This window comes from Acanthopagrus latus, chromosome 12 (assembly GCF_904848185.1).
Source record: "Acanthopagrus latus isolate v.2019 chromosome 12, fAcaLat1.1, whole genome shotgun sequence".
NCBI classification, from domain to species: domain Eukaryota; kingdom Metazoa; phylum Chordata; class Actinopteri; order Spariformes; family Sparidae; genus Acanthopagrus; species Acanthopagrus latus.
The window spans coordinates 14220471-14244846 of NC_051050.1; the positions used below are offsets into that span (position 1 = coordinate 14220471).

Consider the following 24376-nt stretch of genomic DNA (forward strand, 5'->3'; position numbering starts at 1 on the left):
GCTTCATTAATATTGTAAATATTAATATTCCATGCTTGAATGTCTTCTCCAGAACTACATAGTGCTCCTTCAAGTTACATAACAAAAAAATATTATTCACATTTGTATGCAAATTATCAAAATGTTTCCCCCTTACAGTGGCTGTGGAAATTTGCATCATGTAGCAGAAGCTGGGGCGCTGCAGTGGCCAAAAAAAACTAAATCCACAGCGAAGCAGCAAACGACCAGAAGTTCAGATAATAATCAAGGAACGTTCCCTCCGAAATAAGAAGCCATTTTATGTAAAAATATACATTATATTCACAAAAACCAGCGATCCTTCCCCAGATTCAAGTTTTTAGTCGGGTACCAATGATTATTTTCAGTTCAGTAAGTTTTTTCGATCTCCCGCAAAATATACAGTTCATGTTCAAATGGTGAGGGGAAATTCTGATTGGGTGCTCAGCATCAGTATTAGACGAGGAACAGCAGGCATATTTGATGGCCATTTAAGATATAAAAATAAAACATGAAAAGTCCACAAGACAAACCTGTATCTTTAGTTGTGATTATCGTTTACCCCTTTCCAGGCTTACAACACAAAGCCTTCTACAAACACGGCACATGCACAAACTGAAAAGGCATGTCTCGTTCTCACAGATGTCTAAACTGACACACTTCCATCTCTGTCGTCTATAGAAAGGTTCTGTCACATCAGCGTCCCGCCGTGTCACAGCGCCGCGTCTTTATCTATAGACGGGGAGCTGGATGTGCGCTTGCTGGTGGTGCTCCAGCAGCTGAGGCATCCCCATGGCTTCGTACCCACGGCCCAGCATGCGCTCTTTGATGCAGGGAGGGTGGATCTCACTGATGAGGCACTCCAGAGACTGCAGGCTGCTGCTGAGTACTGCAGCGTGGCACAGGCTAGAGCTGGACAGCCCGCAGCAGAGGTTTTGGTCTGTGCTGTAGGCCTGGGCGTGAGGAGGGAGAGGCGGGCGGAGCTGTGGCTGGTGTTGCTGTGGGTGGTGGTGGTGGTGGTGGTGGTGGTGGTGGCGGTTTGGGTGGTGGTGGGGATGAGAGAGCCCCAGGTCCCTAGGCCTGGCTGCGCATGTACCCGTTGCCAGCACCTGAGAAGTATAACAGTCGCTATGAGGGGTGGCCACGACGGCGTCCCACAGTGGAGCGAAGTACTGTCCGACGGGGAGCTCCCCCTGCATGGCGGCGCGGTTTAGAGAGGAGCCGCCGACCCGTTCCTGGCCAGGATGCAGCCGATATGTCAGCTGCGAGGAGCGGCTCAGCGGAAGGCAGGTTTCAGGAGGCTGGCCAGCCTCTGCTGCTCTGTGCCCCTGAGCGCCGTTACTCACACTGTACATCCTCACTGCTCCCTGCTGATAGGGCTGATGCTGCTGCTGCCGCCACACTGTGTAGTCTCCTTTCTCCAAGTACCCAGCTTTGGCTATGTCTGCACTCTGCGTAGGTATTACTGCCCCCGTGAATGCCAGACTGCTGTGGGGCGGCACCCCCGGGACAAAGTCTGAGTCTGGATGTGCCACGGCAGCCACGGCCTGCAGAGAGGGGCTGGCTCGGGCCTCTCCCCCCAGCTGCAGGGCCTGGCTGTGGGGAACTCTGCTCATCTGCCTCATCAGGCTGTGAACCTCCGCCAGCTCAGACTGGGGGGCCTGGCTCTGATCTCCAGAGGCCATCCCTCCGCTGGAACAATGTGTCTCAATGGGAACATCAGGGGGCTTACATGAGCTTATATGATAGGCCTTGTGCCCGTGTCTGACTGTGTAGCCATTATTCACGGGATTATTGTACGGTGCCACAGGAGTCTGGCTGTTTGCATGTTTAGTCCTCCTTCCCTCGGAGTTCTTCACCACACCTTTGACCGCTTCAGAGGCTTTGACGACGGCCAGCAAACCCTGGTAGCCTCCTGAGTAGGGGTGCGAATAGGGGCTGTAGCGTGGGCCCGTGGTGTCCAAGCCGTTGACCGTTTTGTTGAGCTGTTTATGTTGCGGCACCCGGATGTCAGACGGAAAGATTTTGATGGACAGCGGGCTGTTGGCGTTCTTCTGGGCAAAAGCATCCAACTCTGCGGGAGACGGGTACCGAGAAATCATGGAGGCTGGCTCGCCTGAGAAGGAGGCAGACAGAAACAAGCGATTAGTCCGCAAGCAGCAAAGAGAGCCCTCGATTCTTGTGTTTTATGTCACCATGGTACCATCTCAAACCTGTTTTAGGGAATAATGGCAGACATCAACGTGGCGCATAAACTAATTTCAAGGAGGGAAAAACCTCCAGTGCTGTTTGATCAGTGCTTAATGAAATAAATTCAGACTTATTTCAACCCAAAATTAGCTTACCCTGGGAAATCAAACAACGGCAGAGGACCTAATTCTACTGAAATGGCTCAAACAAGATTAATTTAATGGCATTTAGCAGTTAAACCAAAGCCGGAGCAGCCAAGCGGAAGCTGACTGTAGTAACTGTGAACAATTTCAAAAGGTGCTTTTGAGTTAAAGAAGACATATTCTGCTCATTTTCAGGTTCATAGTTTTATTTTGGGTCACAACTAGAATCAAAAATCACACCCGTTTCCTCACACTGTCCAGTGCTGTTCCCTTTAAGGAACCTCACACAGCCAGCACTGCTGACAACAACAGAGCAGCTGTGCTAAATTAATCCAGACATGCCCAACTATCTAGCTAGGTGTAAATTATGCAAATATGTGACACTGTGACGCAAAGTGTTGTCACAAAGACACAGAATTAAAGGTGCTTTGTTTATGTTTGGCGGACCCCGACACCGTTCTTGCTTCGAACAGTCTTCTGGCGACCTGATTGTTGAATATTGAAAGCTATAAATGCTATAAATTTGAATTTATTTTCCAAAACTACGCAGTGCCCCTTTAAAGGCAGGACTATTGATGAGGCATTTCAGGAGCAGTGTTTTCTGTAGGAGAGAGGAGCTTCTGTTGGTGTGGACTTTTGACATTTTAACTTTCAAGATCTTTTACATGCACAAGAACATTTGTAAAGCACTGACGGAAAAGAAAAGATCCCTGATTAGGACATACTACGTTAGCATAAGCACTGTTATTTAAATGATCTTCAGTGAGAAATTACTGATTTCCCCCCCAAAAACTGACATTCTTCCCAGCTATTTCTGGTTGTTTTCTCACTAACCTTACAGTCATTCAAGCACCACCAGTTCCAGCCCTATGAATATTTGTTCCACTTTATGCTTTTATGGACCTGAACGGATTCTACTGTAAAACCGCGGAGCCTAAACTGTCAAGAAAAAGTTGATGCAGATTGGAAGAGAGCAAACACTGAGCGCCGCCGATTGAATTGTGTGCAGGAAAGCTGACGGGACAAACTAAGATTGGATTTAAACGCTATTATTCAGGCGATTTCATGGCTACTTAACTCCCAGCAACAAAAGGAAAGGTGGAAAAGGCGCCCCCGTTTAAAAACAATAAATCACCTGGTAGAAATTACCGCCACCTTTCAGAGTGACACTTTTATGGAAATCCTGGCATAAAAAGAAAAAGGCGCCGAAATTAACCTAGATCAGGCTTTGAGTCGGAAGTCATAGCAGGCGAAAGAACAAGGCTGTAATCTGCAATAAAAGAAAAAAAAAAAAAAGGACGAAAAATAAAAACAAAACACCTCATTTCATTTTCAATAACAAAACCAATTCCAGCTATGCAGGGGAGAGCTCACTTGTTGTTCCCATTTGAAATTGATTTGGGAGTTCATTTCATTTCAGGGCCTACAGTGAGCCTCCCGACTGTGAAAATGATTCAATCTACAAGATCCATCTCATGAAAGAAATAAATTGGGTGTTTAAAATGGAGGAAAAGAGGTAAGGTGGAGTGTTCAATCCATCCAGCAATCTCCCAGCGGAGCAGAGAGAACGGCGCACCATGGTGCCAGGAGCATGAATGAATTCTACAGAGAAATACAACAAAGCAAAACACTGCTTATTATGTATCACAGAGCAGCGCTGCTATAGAAAACCGTGACATCTGGGCTGTTGGAGAGGTGTTTAAACTGTATACAACACCGAGATGTGTGCTCCCTCTTCTCCGGTTTCCCATAATCCTTCTTGTGGAGAAAGAGGTAACAGGAAAGGAAAAACAAAACCAGACCCCATCTGCCATAACGATATCTGGCCTTTAGCTAGAAGCTGAATATTCATGACCGTAAAATGGTAAGAGGAGGGGGTTCACATCCACCTGAAAGGGGCTCAGGCGACAGAAAAAGATGACATGTTTAAAAATATAATAAATCCTCATGTCAGCGGTGCACAAAACTTGTCTATTTTCTCCCTCGGACGACGTTGCTCAGCCACCAATGATAGATAATTTGGTGAAACGAGCAATTTGAGTCAGTCGCCGCTCGGTAAAAATGTCAGCGTCAGAGCCCTGCACGCTGCGACCGGCTCGTCGCTCCACAAACACTTCAAACACACTGAATGCTAACACGTCTTCACAGGGTGTCTGATATTGTTAGTCCAGAGATTACAGCCCTGTCAGAGCCGTGGAGACACAACACAGCTGCACTTCCCACTGAGGCTGCCATAATGTGGCACTATGGAAAACCTCATTAGCAAATAGGCCTTCCCCACTCCGAATTCACATATTTATCATGCGTGGTCGGCGACTGTGTGACATATGCATAAAAAAAAAAAAGTGATGGGGGGATCATTTTGACATCCAGCGGTTGTCATGATCCTGACAACCGCTGGATGTCAGGATCATTTTGGGTAATGGAGTTAAAACTGAGAGCAGAAACGCAGCAGCATTAAAAGGTGCATCACTGTCTGATATTTAAATGTTTTTATGAATAAAGAAACCGACCTTAAAAGGACACCACAATTTTAAACCTCTTATGCTTTGTTTATACATGGCGGACCCTGCCACCTTTCTAGCTTCAAACAGTGTTCTAGGGACCAAAAAACAACAAAATGCCCCTTTAAAACAGCTCTTAATCACAATCAGATGCACTTTTTCCCCCCAATCTAGGCGACTTTAAAAAGAATGATTCACTCCAAAAAGTGAAGATCCAGTCATTATCTCCCAGGCTGATGGAAAGCTTTTTAGTCTGCAGACAATTTCTCGAGTTTCAGATTGCAGCATTCTCCTGAACAACTGAAGCAGATGGGGACTACCTGAAAATGTCAAATAAATCAATAACTCTAAAAAATAGAATGGCTCCATACAGCTTGTCCAGTGTAATCCAAGTCTCTGGAAGCCCAGAGATGCCATCTTAAATTTGAATGTTACTGTTCCTTTAATGTCAATCAGTGGCGTTAGATGACAGTAAACTGAAAACACAGCACATCATGTTTACCAGTCAACAGTGGCTTTTCTCGAAACATGTGGTAGCGGCAATTAAAAGTCATTTTTAAACAATACTGGCTCATTTTCTTCCAGCCTTCCAGCAAAAAAAAAAAAAAAACACACCCAAGTCAAACAGCACCTCAAAATGTGTGGTTCATTAATTACAATCTGGCACTATGAGAGCTGAAGTTTCCCTCGGAAGGTGCCAAGAAGGCAGGAACACACTGTGTCGAGGCTGCCGTCTCACCCAAACTCTCAACATGTGGGCCCATGCATGCTACTGAAAGTGATAATTGACAATGTGCATAAAGTATCGCTTCTGTGGTTCACTGCAGGTGACCGAAGAGGTTATTTGCACCCTCCAAAATAGAGACAAGTTTGAGCTGGAATGCTTCTGCTGTGCATTTTGCCATTTTTCTTTCTTTCTTTCTTTCTTTTTTTTTTTTAAAGCAGCTGGAGCATTTCAAAGCATGTGCATCAATCTCTCCCAGCTCACGTTGGCCTTTATCCTGAAAAACAAGCACACAAACAAGGAAAAAATGTACAATTGAAGCCAGCTTTTCTCCTTTAACCTTCTTACTTATTATTAGGCTACAATAATTATATTCAGTCTGCTACTTGGCTCCTTTTTTAAATCCCAGGCCTTTCGAGCTGCGGCACAAAAATTTATGAGCCAGTAAATTAGTAAATACTTTTTACCTCGCAGATAAAAAATGTCCGTTACAAAAGAGCCGTATACTTTTTAGCTGGAGAAATGCACCATTCCTTTAATGTTTGCCTCTAGGAGATGAGATTATTCATGTTTGTTCTTCGAGTAGGTTTGCATTAATGAATGTTTTATCTTCAGTGCATAATAAGCACAAAGGCCAAGAGAAACCACCCAAGGTCACAAGATAAATCTGAAGTGGTGCGAGATGATTAACAAGATAGAAATGTTTCTAGGTCTTTCCAAATACAGTCTGTTTTCTTTATTATGTCTTTTTTGCACTATTTCTCTTTAATCTTTGTTTGATTTTAATTGTCCTGAAGGAGTAAAACTCTCGAAACAGCAAAGTGTGAATGAAACACAATTCAGCTGGACTCTCGCAGCTGGCAGACGTCGATTTCCTTTACATGTGTAACAAAAATGAACAGAAGACGTGAACAAGTCATCTGTTCTCTCCTTCAGATCGTCAACTACACATTTCTTCTTGACACGCTTTCCCGTCTTTCATCGCCGAGAGTCACTGCAGTCAGTCACATAACCCCCCCCAAAAAAAAAGAAATTCAGCGGTGTAGAATAAAAAGGGGCATGAAAACAAATATGAGGCTGTTCACATGACAACGGGGGGAAATGGAAGCTGTGTGTTGTCAGGTAAGGAATGGCACAGAGATAATTAGCGGTCTGACCTTAAGCACTTAATCACCCTGAACCTGCAGACTGCACGCTGTTTCACTCTTCAGCCCTGACGGAGAGCAGGGGCGGAAAAAAAAAAAAACAGCACAGAAAAATAACATCAGCCACTTTTCCAAAGCAACCTTGGCTGAGGGCATCACGTAGTGCTTACAAATGTTTTAATTCTCTGACCCTCAACAACCCCGCCGCCTCACTTGCTTTTAGGCGGGCATGATTGAGGCGGGTTACGTGGGATTGAAAAAAAAAAAAAAAAAAAAAAAGCTTGTTTGTGTTTATCTTTCTCCTCTAAAATCAGCATAATGGCGCTGATGTGCGATGCATCCGTGGCCCTGGATTGAAAGATTTAACGGCCCCGCTAGTCAGGCTTCAATGTTCGCTCGGTTGGAAGGAGCGCCGAACATTAAACGTGCTGCTCGACTGTTGTGGCACCACGCTGAGCGAAACTGGCACACTTTCACAGGAAACACCTAATCCTGATTTCCTCTTTCCATGCAGGGGAAACAGTTGGGGGTGACGGTGGTGGTGGGGCAATTATAAAGTCAATCACCACTAGGCCTGATTTATCATGTGTGCATTTAGTGACTTAAAGGATTAATTATTAAATATTAGCATAAGTACATTCTGGAGGGATGAAACATTGGGTGTTTATCATCCTGTGGTATATAGGGCCGTCCATAACCCCCGATTCCACCCCCATACAATCCCACTCAATGCTTTTCTGCTGCTTTAAAAAACGGGCTAATCTTTTTCCCGTGGTCACACTTGAAGCCATTCCCCCTCCCCAGATTAGAGCGCAGACCTCATTGTTTTGGAGCAGTTTGAGTTAATCAGTAATTTATGGGCAAAACAAGCCCCAGGGGCAGGGCTGAAAGCGGCAGTTGGAAAAAAGCTCATTGCGGCTTCCAACCATCACATACCCAGAGGGCCAACATAAGGAAACCATTAGAATGACCACTGCCCTCGATTCCCCCACGAGATAAAACTATAAATTCATAAATTATTCCTCTACTAATATCCACACAAGTTGGCAGAACCGCCGGGCAGAAATCCCACAGGCCTTTGATATGCTGGAGACTTATCCTGAGCACTTTTTTTGTGAGATAACATGTTTACCAGCCTCAAATCCACAGCAGGAACACAGGAACCGGCGGTTAATGACAGAGCAGCGCTCCTCAGCACGTATCAACACTTGTTCAATAATCCTGATATATTAAATACCCTGAACCACCTTATTAACCACAAGCTCGGCACATTCACAATGCATTTAAAACCTATGTCTCTGTTGCCATGACAACCTCCTCTATGCACCCAGTTGGCCCAATAAGCCCGGTCATTAGAACCATGTAATTAATTGGCCCTGACTGCATTCATCTCTTTGAGGCGAGCCTCTGCAATTGACTATCTGCCGGTTAGAGACGTGGCAGCAACACCGAGCTGCGAGGTTCTCCCTCACGACTCAGGCCACATGGTGAAAAATAAAACAATAAGTTATGTTAATTCATTTGGCATTACCCATACATGTATATGAAACTTACATTCAGCAGTGAGGGAGTGCTTTCAATCAAATTTCAGTTTCAAAGCTTGGGATGTGTCAAAAGTGGTCTAGGAGTAAAATTTTGGATGAATTTGGCAAAAAAAAAAAAAAAACCCTCTCTTAATTTGCTACCACTGTGGTTTGGCATCTTGACATCTTGCTTATAACTCTGTGCCATGCCAAGCGAACGGACACAGATTTATCAGAAAAAAGTTGAAATAATTCAAACCAGTGGTCATAGTATAAACCTGTACTGTATACTCCAATCACATTACGTTATCCATGTTTCATTGTTAAGCAACATTGACATTATTTTGGAAAGGTAACAATCCCTGAACCACCTCCACTTCGCAATTCTACAATGAACATATTAGCAAAGCTAACTAGCAAATATCTGGGTATGCTATGTTAGCTTGCTAAATGTTTGACATTAAGCTAGTAGTGTTTCCTAATTTTTTGTTGCAGCTAGTTGGTGCTGGGCAGGTAACATGTTGTATGGAGGCTGCTTGCTAAAAATAATGGCTACCTATTGCAGCTACAATGCTTAGAATTGAATGCTAACTCGTCAGGTTTGTCACTGAATGACCTCTTTCACATTGGGGTCATTTGACTCAAGGTAAACCACAAATATTAATTAATATAGGTTTCATACACTTCACTAGTTAGATGCAGTATCAGCAGCTTCTCCTTATGTCAGTGGACTTATAGGAGGTGGCATAAATATTTTATCTCCTCTAGGATTAAAATAAGTTAATGCCTCTGTGTGGTTTATTCAACCCAGCAGAACATTCGATAGAGATGGGTGAAGTGGAAAAAGTAGCTGACACCAGAACATACGCTCTTAAATCTCACTCACACTCGACTCTTTCTCCACTACCTTCGTCCGCAAACACACACACACGCACACAAAAACAGACATTCATTCACCCCATTTTCACAAGCCTCCCTCTTTCCATGTCAGTAATCTCTACATGAAGGGTGCTCACAGAACAGGGCAACCTCGGGGTTGAACACTTAGTTATGTGTGCTTGAAGAGGCTCCGGCGAGTACTCCTTTGCACCAGTGTCACTCCTCATTTGTTTCTGTGCCGCTTGGCCCAGCTTGGGCAAAGTTTCCCCACTCAAAGCCGACCCGAGCGCCGGCCGGCAGCGTGGGAAAAAGCATTTCCAGCCTCCCTGCTTTCAGGCAGAGATAGCTGAGAAGAAAAACAGCTCTCATTCGCTCTCGTCACATAATTCCTAACGCTCAGAAATCTTCCACATGGGGGTTTGTGCCGCTGAGAGCTTTCATGTCCTGTGCCTTCCATTTATTGATAGCTAAAAATGGAAAGGGCTTTCAAAAGCGCAGCAGCCAGCGACTAAAGGCGGTCCCCCATTTAACTCAATCCAACAACGACTCATTTAATGAAGAAGCCTGCCTGGGCCACACAGACTGAGCTCCCATCAGCAGTCTATTCCCTGTGGTGGTGCTTGAAATGTCAGGCTGGAGCTGGAGGGTGCTGCACTACGCACAGTCGCAGTGCATGAAACTCGGGGGGTAGTAGAAGAAAAAGGCCCTGCAGGTAAACAGGATGAGAAACGCACCCCTGGTTCTGCCTGAGGCAAACTAGGCCCTTCTGTTCCGGCGTTTAGCAGACAAGTGCACCATTGATTCCCAATTAATATTTAATAGCCAAAAAGACAAAGAGGGAGAAAGATGGGAGATGAGGGCTTAAGGGGGAGATTTTATCAGCAATTTAAAACAGGAGTACAGTTGGCTGCAAGGGAGAAATAATCATGCAAAACACCATCCACGCTCCCATGCTTTTAGTCTATTAACTGCACAGCCAGTCACACCGGCGCACAGGTGTTCTCACTTAATTTGGCTGATTGAACCTCGTCTAAGGACTGTGCAGGTATTTATACGCTGCACCAGACTGACAACTCCCTCTTCAGTCTCGTTGCACCTGTCACATCAAGGAAACTTTTTAGCAACCCCCCCGGGAAGAAAAAAAAACCCCTCAATGTGAGAAGAGGTCCAATTATCCCAAATAAGTGGAAACACCTGCTTGTATGTGCAGGTGTTAGGTTAACCTGCCACCGAATCACTACAGGGACAAATCTGAGAAGAATGTTCAGCCCTCTATACTTTATGTATTTTTTACTATGTAATACATACTCTAGACTTTGCATGGTAGTACATTTCATGGTGAATGAACAAAGGTACCCTTTATGAGAGTGCATGGGCTCATACAAATGAACTGGCAACACGATCAGTCAGATAAGATAATCCTGACCACTGGCCTGCTCTGCGCACAAAGGTGCACATGTGTCATATAAGCTAAGCTACCACTGATAGCCAAATTGCGGTTATTCTACCCCAGGAAATTCTTCATTCCATTTACAAAGATCCCTGCTAGCTTCAGCAGCATGACAGCCGTCCTTCCATCAAAAATTAAAACATTAAAAGGAGACCTGCTGTCCTCTTTCATTTTCCCCTCTCCTTCTGTTTTATAATCGTCTAAGGTCTTGAAAGTAAAGATGGTCAAAGTCCGCAACAACAGAAGCTCCTCTCTCCCACAAAAAACCCTGCTCCTGAAACGCCTCGTCAGTAGTCTCGCTTTTAGTTCCGTGACTATGTGACATCACACTGAGTCATCATGTCATGAATTTGCATAATTTCTGCTAGCGGCTTGTTCGACGCGTAAGAATTGGTTCAGCACTACTGCTCTGTTGTTGTTAGCAATGCTCGGTCTGGCGTGTGTGAGCTGTCCAATCAGAGCAGAGTTATTCATGAGTGGGGGGGGGAGTTAAAACAGAGCGTTTCAGACTGAGGTGGAATACAGAGCTGCAGCACTGGAAAAGTATGTGAAAATTGATTTGTTTTGTGAGCATTAAAGCATGTAAACATACTGTAGCAGTAACCCAAAATAAAGTTATGAGCATGAAAACGAGCAGAATATGTCTCCTTTAAATATACAACAGGCTCAAAACAATAACAGAATCATCTCTTCCAAAAGAAAACTACAACATCTCTGCAGGACCAAATAATTTAAGATGTTTCAAGGTTTTATTCACAGGCCTGCAACACACACCCAGCTGAAACATTAAACTGTAAGCAGTTATAGATCTTCAATATTACTTCAAACCAGACCCAGCAAGGAAATACAAGGCATCAGCACATTTTTAAAGCAATCGTAAAAAAAGAAACCACAGCAGAATAACTTCATTTGTGGCACTAGGATCTCATTATGTGAGTGTAGACTGTCCCGGAAGAGAAAGACTTTGCCGCACGAATAATACGGATGCAGAGTAACCTACATAAAAAGAAGGCTGCGTCGCGCCGAGAACTAAATCTGCAAACGTCACATTCAATCAATTAACTGAAAGGAATCTAATCATGAGTGTCAGTCCAGGTTAGTCCCAAAGACTCCTACTCAACCTTTCCATGAATGCAGTATAATCAGTCAAGATGAAGGTCAAGCAACACAGACATGGAGCACTTTCTGCTCAAAATGTGAACATCATTATGAGAAAGCTGATTAACTCTGTAATTCCAGAGTCCACTTTGACCTGCGCGCATTTGCACTGCAGGAGCACACTGATTAGTAGCCCAATTAACCGGCATCATCATCATCAGGAGGGCCATTATCTGAATTCAGCTGAAATCTGAGCACACCGCTAAAACCGCGCATGATCTTTACGTGCACCTGCAGGCAGCAAGGTCAAGCTCAATACGACTGATTAAGAAGTCACATAGGAACATGACCGGAATTCTCTACCTCGAAACTACCTGGATTTCAATACTTGATACAATGAGACAATCATACTCGCTGGCTGTCCTCTCACCTGTGCGGCATCAAACTCACCTTTGTGGGTGCACGGCTGCAGCGGTGGCACTGACAGCAGTAATGGTGGCGGTGGAACATCGAGGCTTTTGGGCGTGCAGGCCAGGCGCTGCGACGAGAGATTCTGCCGCCTCTGGATGCAGGCCAGCATGATAGTTCACTAGGGCTGCACACAGCCGGGGTAGACCTGCTAGAATAATGAAAAAAACAAAACAACAAAAAACAGGTTTTAACTTTAATACGCCAAAAGAATGCTAATTAAACAAGACAACGAGTCTACAGCCAGGCTACAACTCTGCTAACATGTTGATTCTAAACATGTTAGCCAAGTTCAGCTTTAGCTATTAGAACACAGGATGATAATGTCAGTTTTCGAAGCATAGAGTCATCAACAATACATTTGAATTTTTAGGTTTTTCATGGGGAACAAAACAGTTGATGTCGACTTTGTGGTGGCACCGAGGGTAAAGTCAGAAGATCGACAGTCAGTGGGGTTCATCCTCTTGGGACCATGAATGTCAGCACCAGACTTCATAGCAATCGACCCAAAATTTGTTTGATGGTTCAGTCTGCACCAAACTGAAAGACCCAGATCAAGAGGAGGCACCTTTTTGTGGTTCAAAAACCTTTAACTTCACTAGAGATGAACTGATCCCCCATCATTTCTGTCTGCACGTGTTATTTGTTATTAAAGACATTTGCATGGTGACACAATTTCAAGGATTCACTGTCAACTATTACATAAATTGCCAACTATTTTGATAATAGATATGTTTTATTTTTAAAGAAGTATCTGATCCAGCTTCTTAACTGTGTCCTTCACGACAGTAAACTGAATATCTTTGGGGTTGTGGACAAAACAACACATTTAGGTGCGTCGTCCTGGACTTGATCTACATTTCCCACCTTTTTGACATCTTATAGACAAAACAATCATATAATCAACAGATTACATAACTGAGAAAATAATCATTATTTGCAGCCCCATCTCAGCTCACTGGAAAGACAGTGGATCCCAACTGTAAGGTTGGGGAAGCCATATTATATGTAATACATTCAAACTCTTGCTTCAAACATGAGTTTGATGTTGGAAGAAAACTGCAAGCTCGCCAGTGGAGAGCACTCAAACCCCACAGGAGGCTCTTCTCTTTCAAAAAGATCTTCTCCACGTTGCTTCAGTAGCGTACATATCTAAAACTCTGCACCCACATGGGTCCTTTTACCATATTAAAATTCAGGAGGCTCCACTTTGAACCGCCGAAAATTGTGCATTCAAAAAGTAATATCACTTAATGACGACTCCAACTCCTCCTTCTTCTGAGTTGTTATGATGGCTCTTTCCTGTTATCAACCTTGTTCTGTCGGCTGCAATCGCGCCGATCATTTACAAGGCCCCTCCGGTAGCCTCGGGGCTGTGTGTTTCAATTTGTAACCATCCCCGAGACCTGCGTTTATTCTTCTGTAAATTTATGGCTGTATTGATCAGCGGAGAAAGCCAAAAGCAACTCACTCCCGAAAATAGGCTGCTGTTTGCAGAGTTAAGTATTGTCAGAGGAAATGAGAGGCTGCGTCTGAAAAACAAGGCGCTTCGCCACAGCTGTGCTGATTGAAGCAATCATTGTGAAGACAGAGCCAGGCTCTGAGGGCATATTTCACTGATAATCGCATATGACATTCTCTTTGATTATCTGAAAGAGTCCCCAGATCTAAAATGCTAGCACTGCGAAAACTGAAAAAACACAAACAGGGCTACCGTAAAGTACTTCTCACTGTACGTGAGCCAGGTATCGTTGTCGACAAACTGCAATATAAGCAAAAATAAATCACAGACGTACAGGTTATTAATAGTTAATCAATCCAGTTATCACAAATGGATAGAAACACCACTTTCATTTCAATACGGCAGCTCCCAACGAGGCTAATATAAGCCTCCAGCATACAGTTGTCAGGCTGGCTCTTTTTCTTTTTAAGGTTTTAAGGTTCTTTTGGATTTTTTGCTTTCATTTCTCCCTCAGGGTCCAGAGGGCAGCTAAAGCGAGTCAACCACAGAACAGAGTGTTCAGTGACGAGCTGCAGAAACATGATTACCTTCGCCTCAAAAGAGAAGAAGAGACGGACTGGCTTTCATTTTACTCAGGTGCCAATGAGTGAAGAAAGGAGAAAAAAAAAAAAAAAAAAGAAAGATTCCTTCACTCTTCCCTTTTTTCGTGTACGCGCTCCCCTCCTCCGCTCAACATCTGTCCCTCGGTGACAAGCCCACTTCAAACCGCTCAGCGCAACCCGTCTCATCTGAGCACACACACGTGTGAAGAGCTAAAAGCCTCAGCATGGTCAGATTCCATTTTAAAAATAATGGCAATTTTCACAACAACCCTTCCCATTACCACACATTTGTCAAGAGGGGAGGTGCCGAAAAACGGGGAAGGAACACAAGAGGGAGAAAAAAGGTATCTCCGGGGAAATCCCTTCACTGGCAGAAAATGAGACATGAATTGGAATACCTTCCATTACTGCCATAATTTGCAGTTGGAATAAAATACATCAAGGAAAAAGGCATAATAATTCAAAGAGAGGCCAGCAGTGGCTTTAAGCAAGAAAAGTTTTGCTGAAAGCAGAAAGAGGGGAGCTAGACATGATGCATAAAGTGCAAGTAATGATGGCTTCTTTCATCTCGCTATCTAAATTTTAAATTTTACGAGATTTTATGAAAACTTGAGCTTAAAATTGCCTTCTCGCTCTTGAGTGGAATTACCCTGAAAAAAAAGGGAAGGGAAGAGAGACACAAGATCAAAGGGATCCCAGAATGCAAGATACTATCTGGGCTGAGTTCTCAAGCAATATCAATTCTCCAGCCCACCATAGAATGTTTTGCACGACAGAAAAGTTTGATGTCTTGGACTTTCTTCCTCTTGTCAAGGCGTCGCAGGCTCTCTAAATGGCTGGAATAATGCAGAAATTAGGCACATGACTGCTGCAGAGTTAATTATTAGTGGCAGTACGCAGCTTACTTCTCAATCTTCACAAACAAGGTCAAGGATCTTCGTCATTGAAGGAGAAGTTCACCCCAAAATGAAAAAAAAAAAAAAAATTCACAGAAACCGAGATCAGAAACGCTCTAAATGACTACCAAAGACAATTATTTAGATCTCTAGGACTTCAAAGGAACAATTCAACCCAAAAACATGCTGATGGAAAGTCAGGAGAAGTTTGGTAGTCGGCCAAACATTTCTGGAGCTTCACTCATTCTCATTTACATTCATCAGACGCTTTTGCCCAGTGAGTGACTTACAGTAATTCATACACGCACACACTGATGGCGGTGGCTGCCACGCAAGGTGCTGACCAGATCGTCAGGAGCAGTTTGGGGTTCAGTATCTTGCCCAAGGACACTCTGACATGCAAAACGAGAGGAATCGAACCAGCGACCTTCCGATAACAAGACACTGGCTCTACCTTTGAGCCACAGCCGCACAGCAAAACAGTGTTGCAGCCTTCGCCCGAACAATGGAAGTAGATGGGGACGTTTTAAAATGTACAAAAAGACATAAAATGGGCTGACACATTTAGTCTCTGGTAGCCCTAAGATGCAAATTTGACTTAAAAAGACATCATTTACACCCTTTTATGAGCAAAATCGTCACTGTCGCTGCAAAGCTAAAAGCATTGGCACACATGCTGTCTGATGAGTGATGACAAGCTCCATCGTACAATGGCGACATGACCATTTAAAAAAAAAGAAAAGAAAAAAAAAAAATCACACAGCCAGGAAGCACACGTGTACATTATTGTCGAAAAACACTGCACCGACAGGTCCGTTTGCCTCACACTCTCCACAGCCTACATTCTCCATGTCATACAAGTTCATGAATTTGAGGACATAATAAGAAAAAAAGAGCGCAGCGTTTAAGGTGTGAGGACGTCTAATCCTCGCCACTCTGAGGCGACATCCAACGCAGCTGATAAGCAGCATGATGTGGACCATAGAGGGCCTGCCAGAGAGATAGAGGCCTTGTGCTTTTGCAGCCCATCAAACTGCCCCCCCCCCCCATGGTTTTCTGATAAGAATGTCTTGCCAAATAAATCTATTTTTCAAGCCCCTGTCCCTCGTCACGGACTGCAATGTCGTTTTGTCCAGGGATCGGGACAAGGAACCTGATAGGATGAGGTCAACGGAGGAGCCGTGAGGGCAGTGATGGAGGGACTTTATAATGGCTGCTTCAGTTTAACAGGCAGATCTGGGCTACGTGGATCATATTTCTTGGGACGATAAAGCTCGCCATGCACAGTCGCCCAGAAAACACACGACTGCGTTCACAGAAAATCCAAACCGTTTAGTTGTAACAAAGCGGGCAGCAAAAGAAATATCCATCAAAGCAGGAAAGAGTCTTAAATTATACAGGGACTCAGACAAGAGCATCTGCCTGACCTTCTGCAGTCTTTTATGACTCTGTGCAGCATCAAGGGGTCAGACCCAAGATAGAAGCAAATTGCAAAAAGAGCCTTCCTCTCAACAAACATGAAACACAGAGAGAGAGAAAAAAAAACAAAAAAACAAAAAACACACCCTGGCTCTGCACACACATGGACACACACACACACACCCCTCCCTCCCAGAGCCATCTCAGCTGTTAGCAGTTCTTAGAATCCTCAGTTAATAATTAGATGATAATGAAAAAGGTTTAGGACGAGCACCCTTTTCACTCTCCGGGTGGATTAGCATGTGAGTGCTATGGTAATGTTTTTCCTTCCACTTCCACTCAGAAAACTGCAGGCGAGCGGAATGGAGAGAGCACAAAAGCACAAATAAAAAAAAAAAAAAAAAGAAGGAAAGAAAGCAGGTTAATTCAGGAAGAAATGAATGATTAACAAAGAGCAACCGGTCATTAGAGGGGAGGGAAAGCAGAGCTCCTCTTTCGAGTGAACACGACACGGCCCATGAATTACGATCCACTTAGTTTGTAATTAATTGTATATCACATATGGCTTTTACACCATCTCCAAGGTAGTGGGTGCTGCAGGAACCTGTCTAAGTAACGGAGACCAGACAAGAAGTCTGATGTACGGACAGAAGTGATGCTGCAGCTGCTGGATCCATCTCTATACAGCCAGCCACACACACACACACACCCAACCCCCTCATACATTTTTAATAGAATCTATTACTTCTGGATTAGCCGATAAGAGCTGGCCTGGTTAAATTCTATAATAGTTTGCATAATTGGTATCAGAGCCGCATATAAGAGACCCAGATTTCTCTCTTCTCCTTCTCTGTAGAGAAAGGAAAAAAAAGAGGACACAAAGGTTCACATACAGGATAACCAAACAACCCGGAGCCACTCCGCTCTGCACCGCGAGAACACTCGAGGCCCGGGGCTGATAACAATGAGCCTCATTTCTATTGAGATTAGCTCCTGTAAAAAGGTATTACAACAGTGTTAAAAAAGCGTTTCCTATACAATTCAGGCGCAAGCACAAAATTTATGTAAATATGATCGCTGGGCAATATTCAGACAGATGTCTATTCAGCTGGGTGTGAAATCATACAGCGTTAATGGCTGTGTGTCTGTAGGGGGGAAAGAAATCATTTCAGTTTCTCTGGTACCACAAGACAGTTGTGTTTCAATCCAGCTGACATTGCTAAAAATCACGTCACCAATTGCAAATCAACATCCAACGAGAATCTTTGACGGACTCAACTATCTCACACATATTTCCTCATTACTGCGAAGACACATATAATGTGCAAAGGGTAACAAACATTTAAATGTATTTATATATGCAGTGTCCAACGTGGTATATCTCTGTTAGCGTATTTGAATATTTCATGATATTTTGATCCCGCAATAGACTTTTTGCTTTGACGTGAATGTAAATGCAAGTGCTGATTACACAATGTAACGGCTACAGGGTAACGACACTTCAAGCGTTTAGAACAACATTCGTATCGGCTTTAAAGTTTCCATCATAGACTAAATGAATAGAAAAACTGTCCTGTCCTGTTCGTAGTTGCTACTCTGAGGAAAACACCACAACAATAACACCACTTGGAATCGCTAGGCGGAAATTAGCACCTTCTCATTAATTAATCAGTCAATTAACTAGTCTATGAAGTGTCAAAATATAGTGAAAAATGAAATTTCTATGAGCCCAAAGCAACGGTACAGATTGCTTCTTTAGGCCAACCAACAGTCCAAAACCCAAAGTCTCTTCATGTACCATCATACACGACAAAGAAAAGCAGCAAACTGTTATATCGAAGATAAAAAGGACTTTAAAGATTAACCGATTGCCAAAATTACTGGCAGCTAGTTTTTTTCGTTTGATCGACTGCTGCAATAAACAACAATGAAAAACTGGGCATCGCGTTCATTTACATATTCTCAAGCAATAACATTAATTGAGTGAATGGAATTCAACGCTAACACTGCACAACAAACTGAGATGAATGACAGTCCAACCCTCTTTGGGATCAGAGCTTGCTGCATTAACTACAGCCGCAGCAGCAGCCAATGGGTATTTGTCTGCGAGGTTTAAAGTCTTGACAAACAATTAATCATTTACTCTTGAAGTTGATATTGGCCACAACTGTGAGTCAGTCTTTATAAACAGCATGGGTGGAGCAATTGTTGAATATCTGGCAGTTTTCCTCTGCCCAGTTATTTGCAAAATGCTCTACAGCAGGCTGGTGAGGATGCACGTCGTGAAGATCAGCACCACAACATCACGTTTATGGTGTCACGGGAGACGAGAGGCTCGAACGTGGATTTGCTTTTTGTTTTTTTTCTCGGAAAGATGGCATTTCTGACTATGTCTACAGATTGCTGAGGACAAATTTAGAGGCAAATCCAAAGCTGCACAATTAAGTCTTATCTTGGAGAACAGCCTCGGTATGGGGAGTCAAAAGCCTTGGACTGACCCAAATCTGCCCTTGCTCACAGATGGTGCCAAGGTAAAAGAAAATTCACAGCATGGGGTAAAGTCTGGCCAATGCCAAGGTAGCATTAGAGGGTAAACAGAGCCTTATCTTATCCTTATCCCAGTGTGCACACCGAGACGCGCTGTCAAAGAGCTACGGGTTTGCTGTCCAGCCTTTACAAAACCTTGACTTCAAAGATAACAGATGGTGAAAGAGCGGGCCGAAGGTTTTGTGGAAAGATAAAGTTCCCTTTTTCAAAAGAATCAGACTATGATATGAATCTAAATGTTGACATCTGTCAGCTCGGGCATGGGCGGAATCATTTTTACATCTCCCGTGCCCCTGTAACTGTTCGAACCACAGAAGAAAAATTATAGGAGAAAGATGCCTTTATGTTGCGAAAACGCTCCTCACAGCCCCCCCACCCCCTCCATTCCCTCCGTCCTCTGGCTGTTTACTTGACTGTTACACTGTTAAGGGGTCACTGATTCCTTCATGCCATTAAAAATCTTCAAGCAAACATAAAACTCATTAGAAACTGGAGAGAACATGCTGCCCGTATGGCTCTAATGTGGGAGATAACCTAATGATACGCTCTCTACCATGAAACATCAAAATGATCTGGGAGGAAAAAAGAAGGTCTTTGATCTCTGGACCAACTAAAAATGTCTTCATCTCGCTGCCTTTTCTATTCAGGGCAAATAAAGATGCATCAATCGCAATTTGGCAGTCCTGATCATTAATTCGAAGTAATGACTGAAACCCATCGTGTAGACAAAACAAAGCTTACGGGAGCACCCAGTAACCCCTGGCCGTCCCCCCTCCCCAATGACCTCGGAGGCCCAGTCCTTAACCTTCCACCCTTAACCCCCGTCTTCACCCCCCCCCCCCTTCATCCTGTTAGAACGAAAAGACCAATTAGACAGATTTCAGAAGATAGCAGGCTGTCTGTAATTACACATGACATCTCTTAGCAGATAGAAAGGTGACTGCAAAGGGAGCACGAGAGAAACTGCTACGCAACCAAGCCACTGACATTATTCCTAGAAGCCGGAGAGTATATATAGTGCAAGGACAAAATGGAATACCTTTATAATGATGGTATTATATTGATCAGCGGGTCGCCCGATGTGGCTTTTTCAGGAACGATACCGATTATTCTAAATCAAAGAGACCGAAAACTGACATTTGGGAACGATTTTCATTCAGAGTAGAAATGAAAATCTTTGTGTCAAAAACAACCAGTAACGAACTAAACCTGAGTACAATTTACTCACGGTTTGAGGTACTTTGAGTTTTTCTCTTTTTCCTACTCCTTATACTGTCTTTTTTTTCTACATGTATTTGATACATTTAACTACTAAGTAATTCGCAGATTCAGATTATTTAGTGTTTATAGGCTATTAACTGTGACGTGATACCAATCAGCTATTGGTGAAGACGGAACTACAAAGAAAAATCCAATTGCCTATCCTGCAGAAAAATTACAGATACTGATAATCGGAAAATGCTGAATATCAGCCCTAATAATGGCCATGTTGGATAATCAGTCTACACTGAATAGTGATGAATATCGGTAATTTCAAAAAGGAGATTATTTCCTCCAGTGCTCTCTAGAGCCCGACTGATATATTGGATATCATCGGCTGACATTGGCCTATCATAAATGAACTGGTATTGGTGTACTGATACATGCTGATACGAATATGTTTTTAAATCAAATACAATGCAGAAAAAGTCGCCTGCAGTAATCTATAATAATCAAAAATTCACAGCGAAGTTGACTGTTTCAGTGCTCTGGTGCATATTTTGTAAGGTTATCTCAATCTATAGTTGTGTGTGCTGTGAATTAAATGAAGTAATATATTAATCTGCACCTTTATAATCGTTTACAATCTTTTTTAAAAAAATCTTTTACTCCCCATCAGGCCCAAAAACAGAGTATCAGTCAGACTGATAGGATACAACGTCGATACATTGTCCAGTCCCATTTCACATCATTTAATCTTTCTCTCCCCTGACTATAAATCCTACCGTCCACTTAAAAAGCTTGGATGTGGAGCTGTGGATGACATGGCAGAAAAAAAACGACATGACCTTAATCAGTCCTTGCGCTGGCCTGGGTAATAGCCATCCGAGAAAAGGTCACTCTCGTGGTGAGCCGTTTCCTCCATTCAGTAATTCGGTAGGCATGGAGATTGAGCGAGCCTGGGGAAACTTCACAATAAATCAGAGCTCAGCTTCGCTCCTGAGAAAAGCAAAAGGGAAAGCAGGCAGCCAAATGACAAATCCCTTCTCTTCACGGAGCTGGAATTACTGCTGGAGGTGTGATGCGAGATCACAGGGAAACCCCCATGGGATACCTGCACATTGACTGCTCATAACACCGTGCAGTTTACGAGCCTCTCAAACAAGTTCAGGCACATTCGAAGCAAATAACTGAGACATAAATATGTCATTAAGCAACCTGTGTTTGGAGTCAAGAAAAAAACGTGCGCTGAACACTCAAAAGTGGTCAAACTGAAGATTTGAGAACGTATGAAGCCAACCGCTTTACTTCACAATGAAAAAGTGTGTGTGTGTGGGGGGGCACGTGGCACTACATTTTATTAGGATGCTGTGGTAAATCTAAAAAGGCCATGACGCCATGATTTATATTTACAGGAATTCATAATGAGATCAGCTTATTCCTGATAGTCACATGCCTCAGACTGCAAATAAATCATGGATGTGGGGGTTTGACATTTGTGCTAGAAATCAGCCAGAAAAGGAGACTTAGGACAATAAAACACCAAATTGCTGCCTCTCTCCCCCCACATCCCATCCCATCCCTTCCCTTCCCTGCCTCTGGTGGGAAAGCAGTGACATCCCATCTCTCTGGGTAATAAAGGATCTGGCACAGGCAGAGAAAAGCATGCAGGGTAGAATTTCACACCTGGCCAATAATCTATAGGCCCCTCTGCTGCGGCTAACCTTCAACCTCGGCTGCCACCGGTGCAGTGAGGTGCGATGATCCCACCTCCGGCTCCCAGACAATAGAAATGGAAACCTTCATAGGCGGCCCTGAATGCAATGACCGATAATACACTTCAAAGCACTTCCTGCATCCTCTGAGATGCTGACATGTGAAGCGCCTCTCACTGCGCGCACAGCCACCACTCCATCAAAGATGTCACGAGAGGGTGAGCAACATCCGAGCAGTTTAAAGAGAGAAATAAAAAAACAAACAAACATCTGGAAACTACAAATGTTTTTTGACTTTTTTGATATATATACACAAAAGAAAAAAACAAACTAGGTCTACTTTTTACTATATTTTACGCTTAAAACCCGTTTCAGGGAATAACTCACATCACATTAATTATTCCACACGCTGAATATAAATCTCGCACCCCACAGCTGGATTCGGCTCATATAAATACACATTAGCCAATAGCAGGACAGTGATCTATAGTGAGGGGCGAGACGCTCCTATCCATTAGTGCGCACCGGGCATCTTTCACCACTTTAGCGCTGTCGACCTCAAATCAATGCAAGGGATCTTGACATCATGCAATTAAGCATCTTTACAACCCTTATATATATATATATATATATATATATATATATATATATATATATATATATATATATATATATATATATATATATATATATTTATATATTTTTTTTTTTTTTTTTTTTTTTTTACCCCTCACGTTTTTTTGTCATATAATTACACAGGTATCATTTGAAAAAGGGGGCAATTTAACAAACAGACTTCTCCTGCGCTGAGAAACATGCTCCATGAGCCCACACAGCGGCGTCCAGCACACATCAGGATGGATTTAGGAAACATGAGAAATGTCTTACAGAGTTTTGGCTTATCATAAGGCTTGTTTATCTTTGGTTCGCCACGGCTGATTGGTTGTTCTCCTGCTCGGAAGGCGTATTTCCCTCTGCAAAAGCAATCTCGCGGCTGATATCTCGTTGCGCTCTGGAATCCTCCGGAGATATATCCATGGATGGAGCCGGCTCCGTTAACTGCGCATCCGCGACACACTCAACACTCCTGCAGAAGATTATTTCACCGATTGTCTTGTCCGTGGGGCCGCTTGTATCTCATCTCGGCAGCCGACCCAGCGGTGTGTGCCACGGAGAGAGTGATGTCGGAATGGAAATGAGTCCCCCTGCACTGTTGAAACCGGCTGTGGGCCAATCAATCAAGGCGGTATTTGAATATTCCCACGGCTCGGCCAATCGCATGAAAGAGAAGGCGGCCGCTGCCGTGATGCCAAACCCGTCAAAGTAAGCACGTTGCTGTTTCGCGGAGAGATTTAAAGGAGAAGAAGGACTCATGGAGTGACCAAAACAAATGCAAGTTTCTGGTCTGCCTTGGCTCCTGGCTCCGCACGTAGACGGCAGTCTGCACGGGAGATGTGCTTTCTAGATATCAGCCAATCAGAAGTGCGTAAATTAGTGAGGATCCGGTGTGCAGCAGGAGCCTAAGTGGAGGCGACTGCATCACATGAAAGGGAGAAAGTGTGAAGTGGATTTGGAGCAATGATGGAAGGAGTAAAATTATTAAAACTACTTTCTTAGAAAATGTTCAGTTTCAAGGAGACACAAGCACACACACCAGCACAGAGGAGGTGGGGCAGGTGGACAGTTAAATTCCCTGGAATTATGATCACTGAGAGCCAGTCTTGTCATCACACATCACCACCCTGGATCAAAAAAGCACAGAAAAGGCTCTACGTCCTACAGAAACAGAAGCCTAAATTCCACAACCAGATTCAAACGTTAACAGAGGAGCAAAAAAAAGATCTGTGAAAAGATCACAGACTGACGTGGTTCGTGCACGGCCCAGGACAGGAAGGCTCTACAAACCGCCCAGAACATCAGTGGTGTCCATCTACAGAGCATCAGAGACATCTGTGAAGTGAGATGTCTGTACAGAGCACAAAGGACACTAGAAGGCGACACTCACCCCAAGCCACAGTCTGCTCACCCTGCTGCCCTCTGTCAAAAGATACAGAAGTATCCGCAGCCATACCACCAAACTAATCAGCTAACTGTTGGCACTAGTTGTGAGTCTGTGTCATCATGGCAAAATGTGGGTGTGGAGACATCTGTTGTAGCAGAAACCACCACAGAAGTAGTTTTCAGTACTTCAGGACTTTGCTGTTTGTCTGAACAAATTATGTCGGCATGACAGCATCACACCCATGCAAGATAGTCACAAAACGTCCCAGGTGTGTGGTTGAAATAAAAAAATGCAGGCATGAGGATCAACATGGTCTGAGGAAGTTGGACGAAAATAGGGGGATGAATATTATATATATACAAAAGGAAATGAGTTTTAACATTTGAGTGTTTTCAGCAGATGTGTGGCCCCC

At 43.6% G+C, this 24376-nt stretch overlaps 1 protein-coding gene across 2 annotated transcripts; it reads right to left on the reverse strand.

Annotated features, from left to right (window-relative positions):
- Positions 1 to 23403, reverse strand: LOC119029410 (protein FAM222A). Of its 2 annotated transcripts, none has more exons than XM_037116203.1 (3): positions 22851 to 23403; positions 12104 to 12269; positions 1 to 2113 (listed from the first exon to the last, which is right to left on the reverse strand). In XM_037116203.1, exons 2-3 carry the CDS (start codon positions 12231 to 12233, stop codon positions 726 to 728), a joined length of 1518 nt encoding a protein of 505 aa, XP_036972098.1. In that variant the 5' UTR covers positions 12234 to 12269; positions 22851 to 23403; the 3' UTR covers positions 1 to 725. The 2 variants fall into 2 exon arrangements, with proteins under 2 accessions (XP_036972098.1, XP_036972097.1); XM_037116202.1 differs by having other exon boundaries at positions 12104 to 12272; positions 22851 to 23402.
- Positions 23404 to 24376: the final 973 nt, after the last annotated feature.

Excerpts from the sequence above, each read along its gene's own strand:
- LOC119029410 (XM_037116203.1), bottom strand. The coding sequence starts at position 12,233 with ATGCTGGCCTGCATCCAGAGGCGGCAGAATCTCTCGTCGCAGCGCCTG. Across the intron at positions 2,114-12,103 it reads GCAGCCGTGCACCCACAAAG|GCGAGCCAGCCTCCATGATT; the intron begins GTGAGTTTGATG and ends CCTCCTTCTCAG.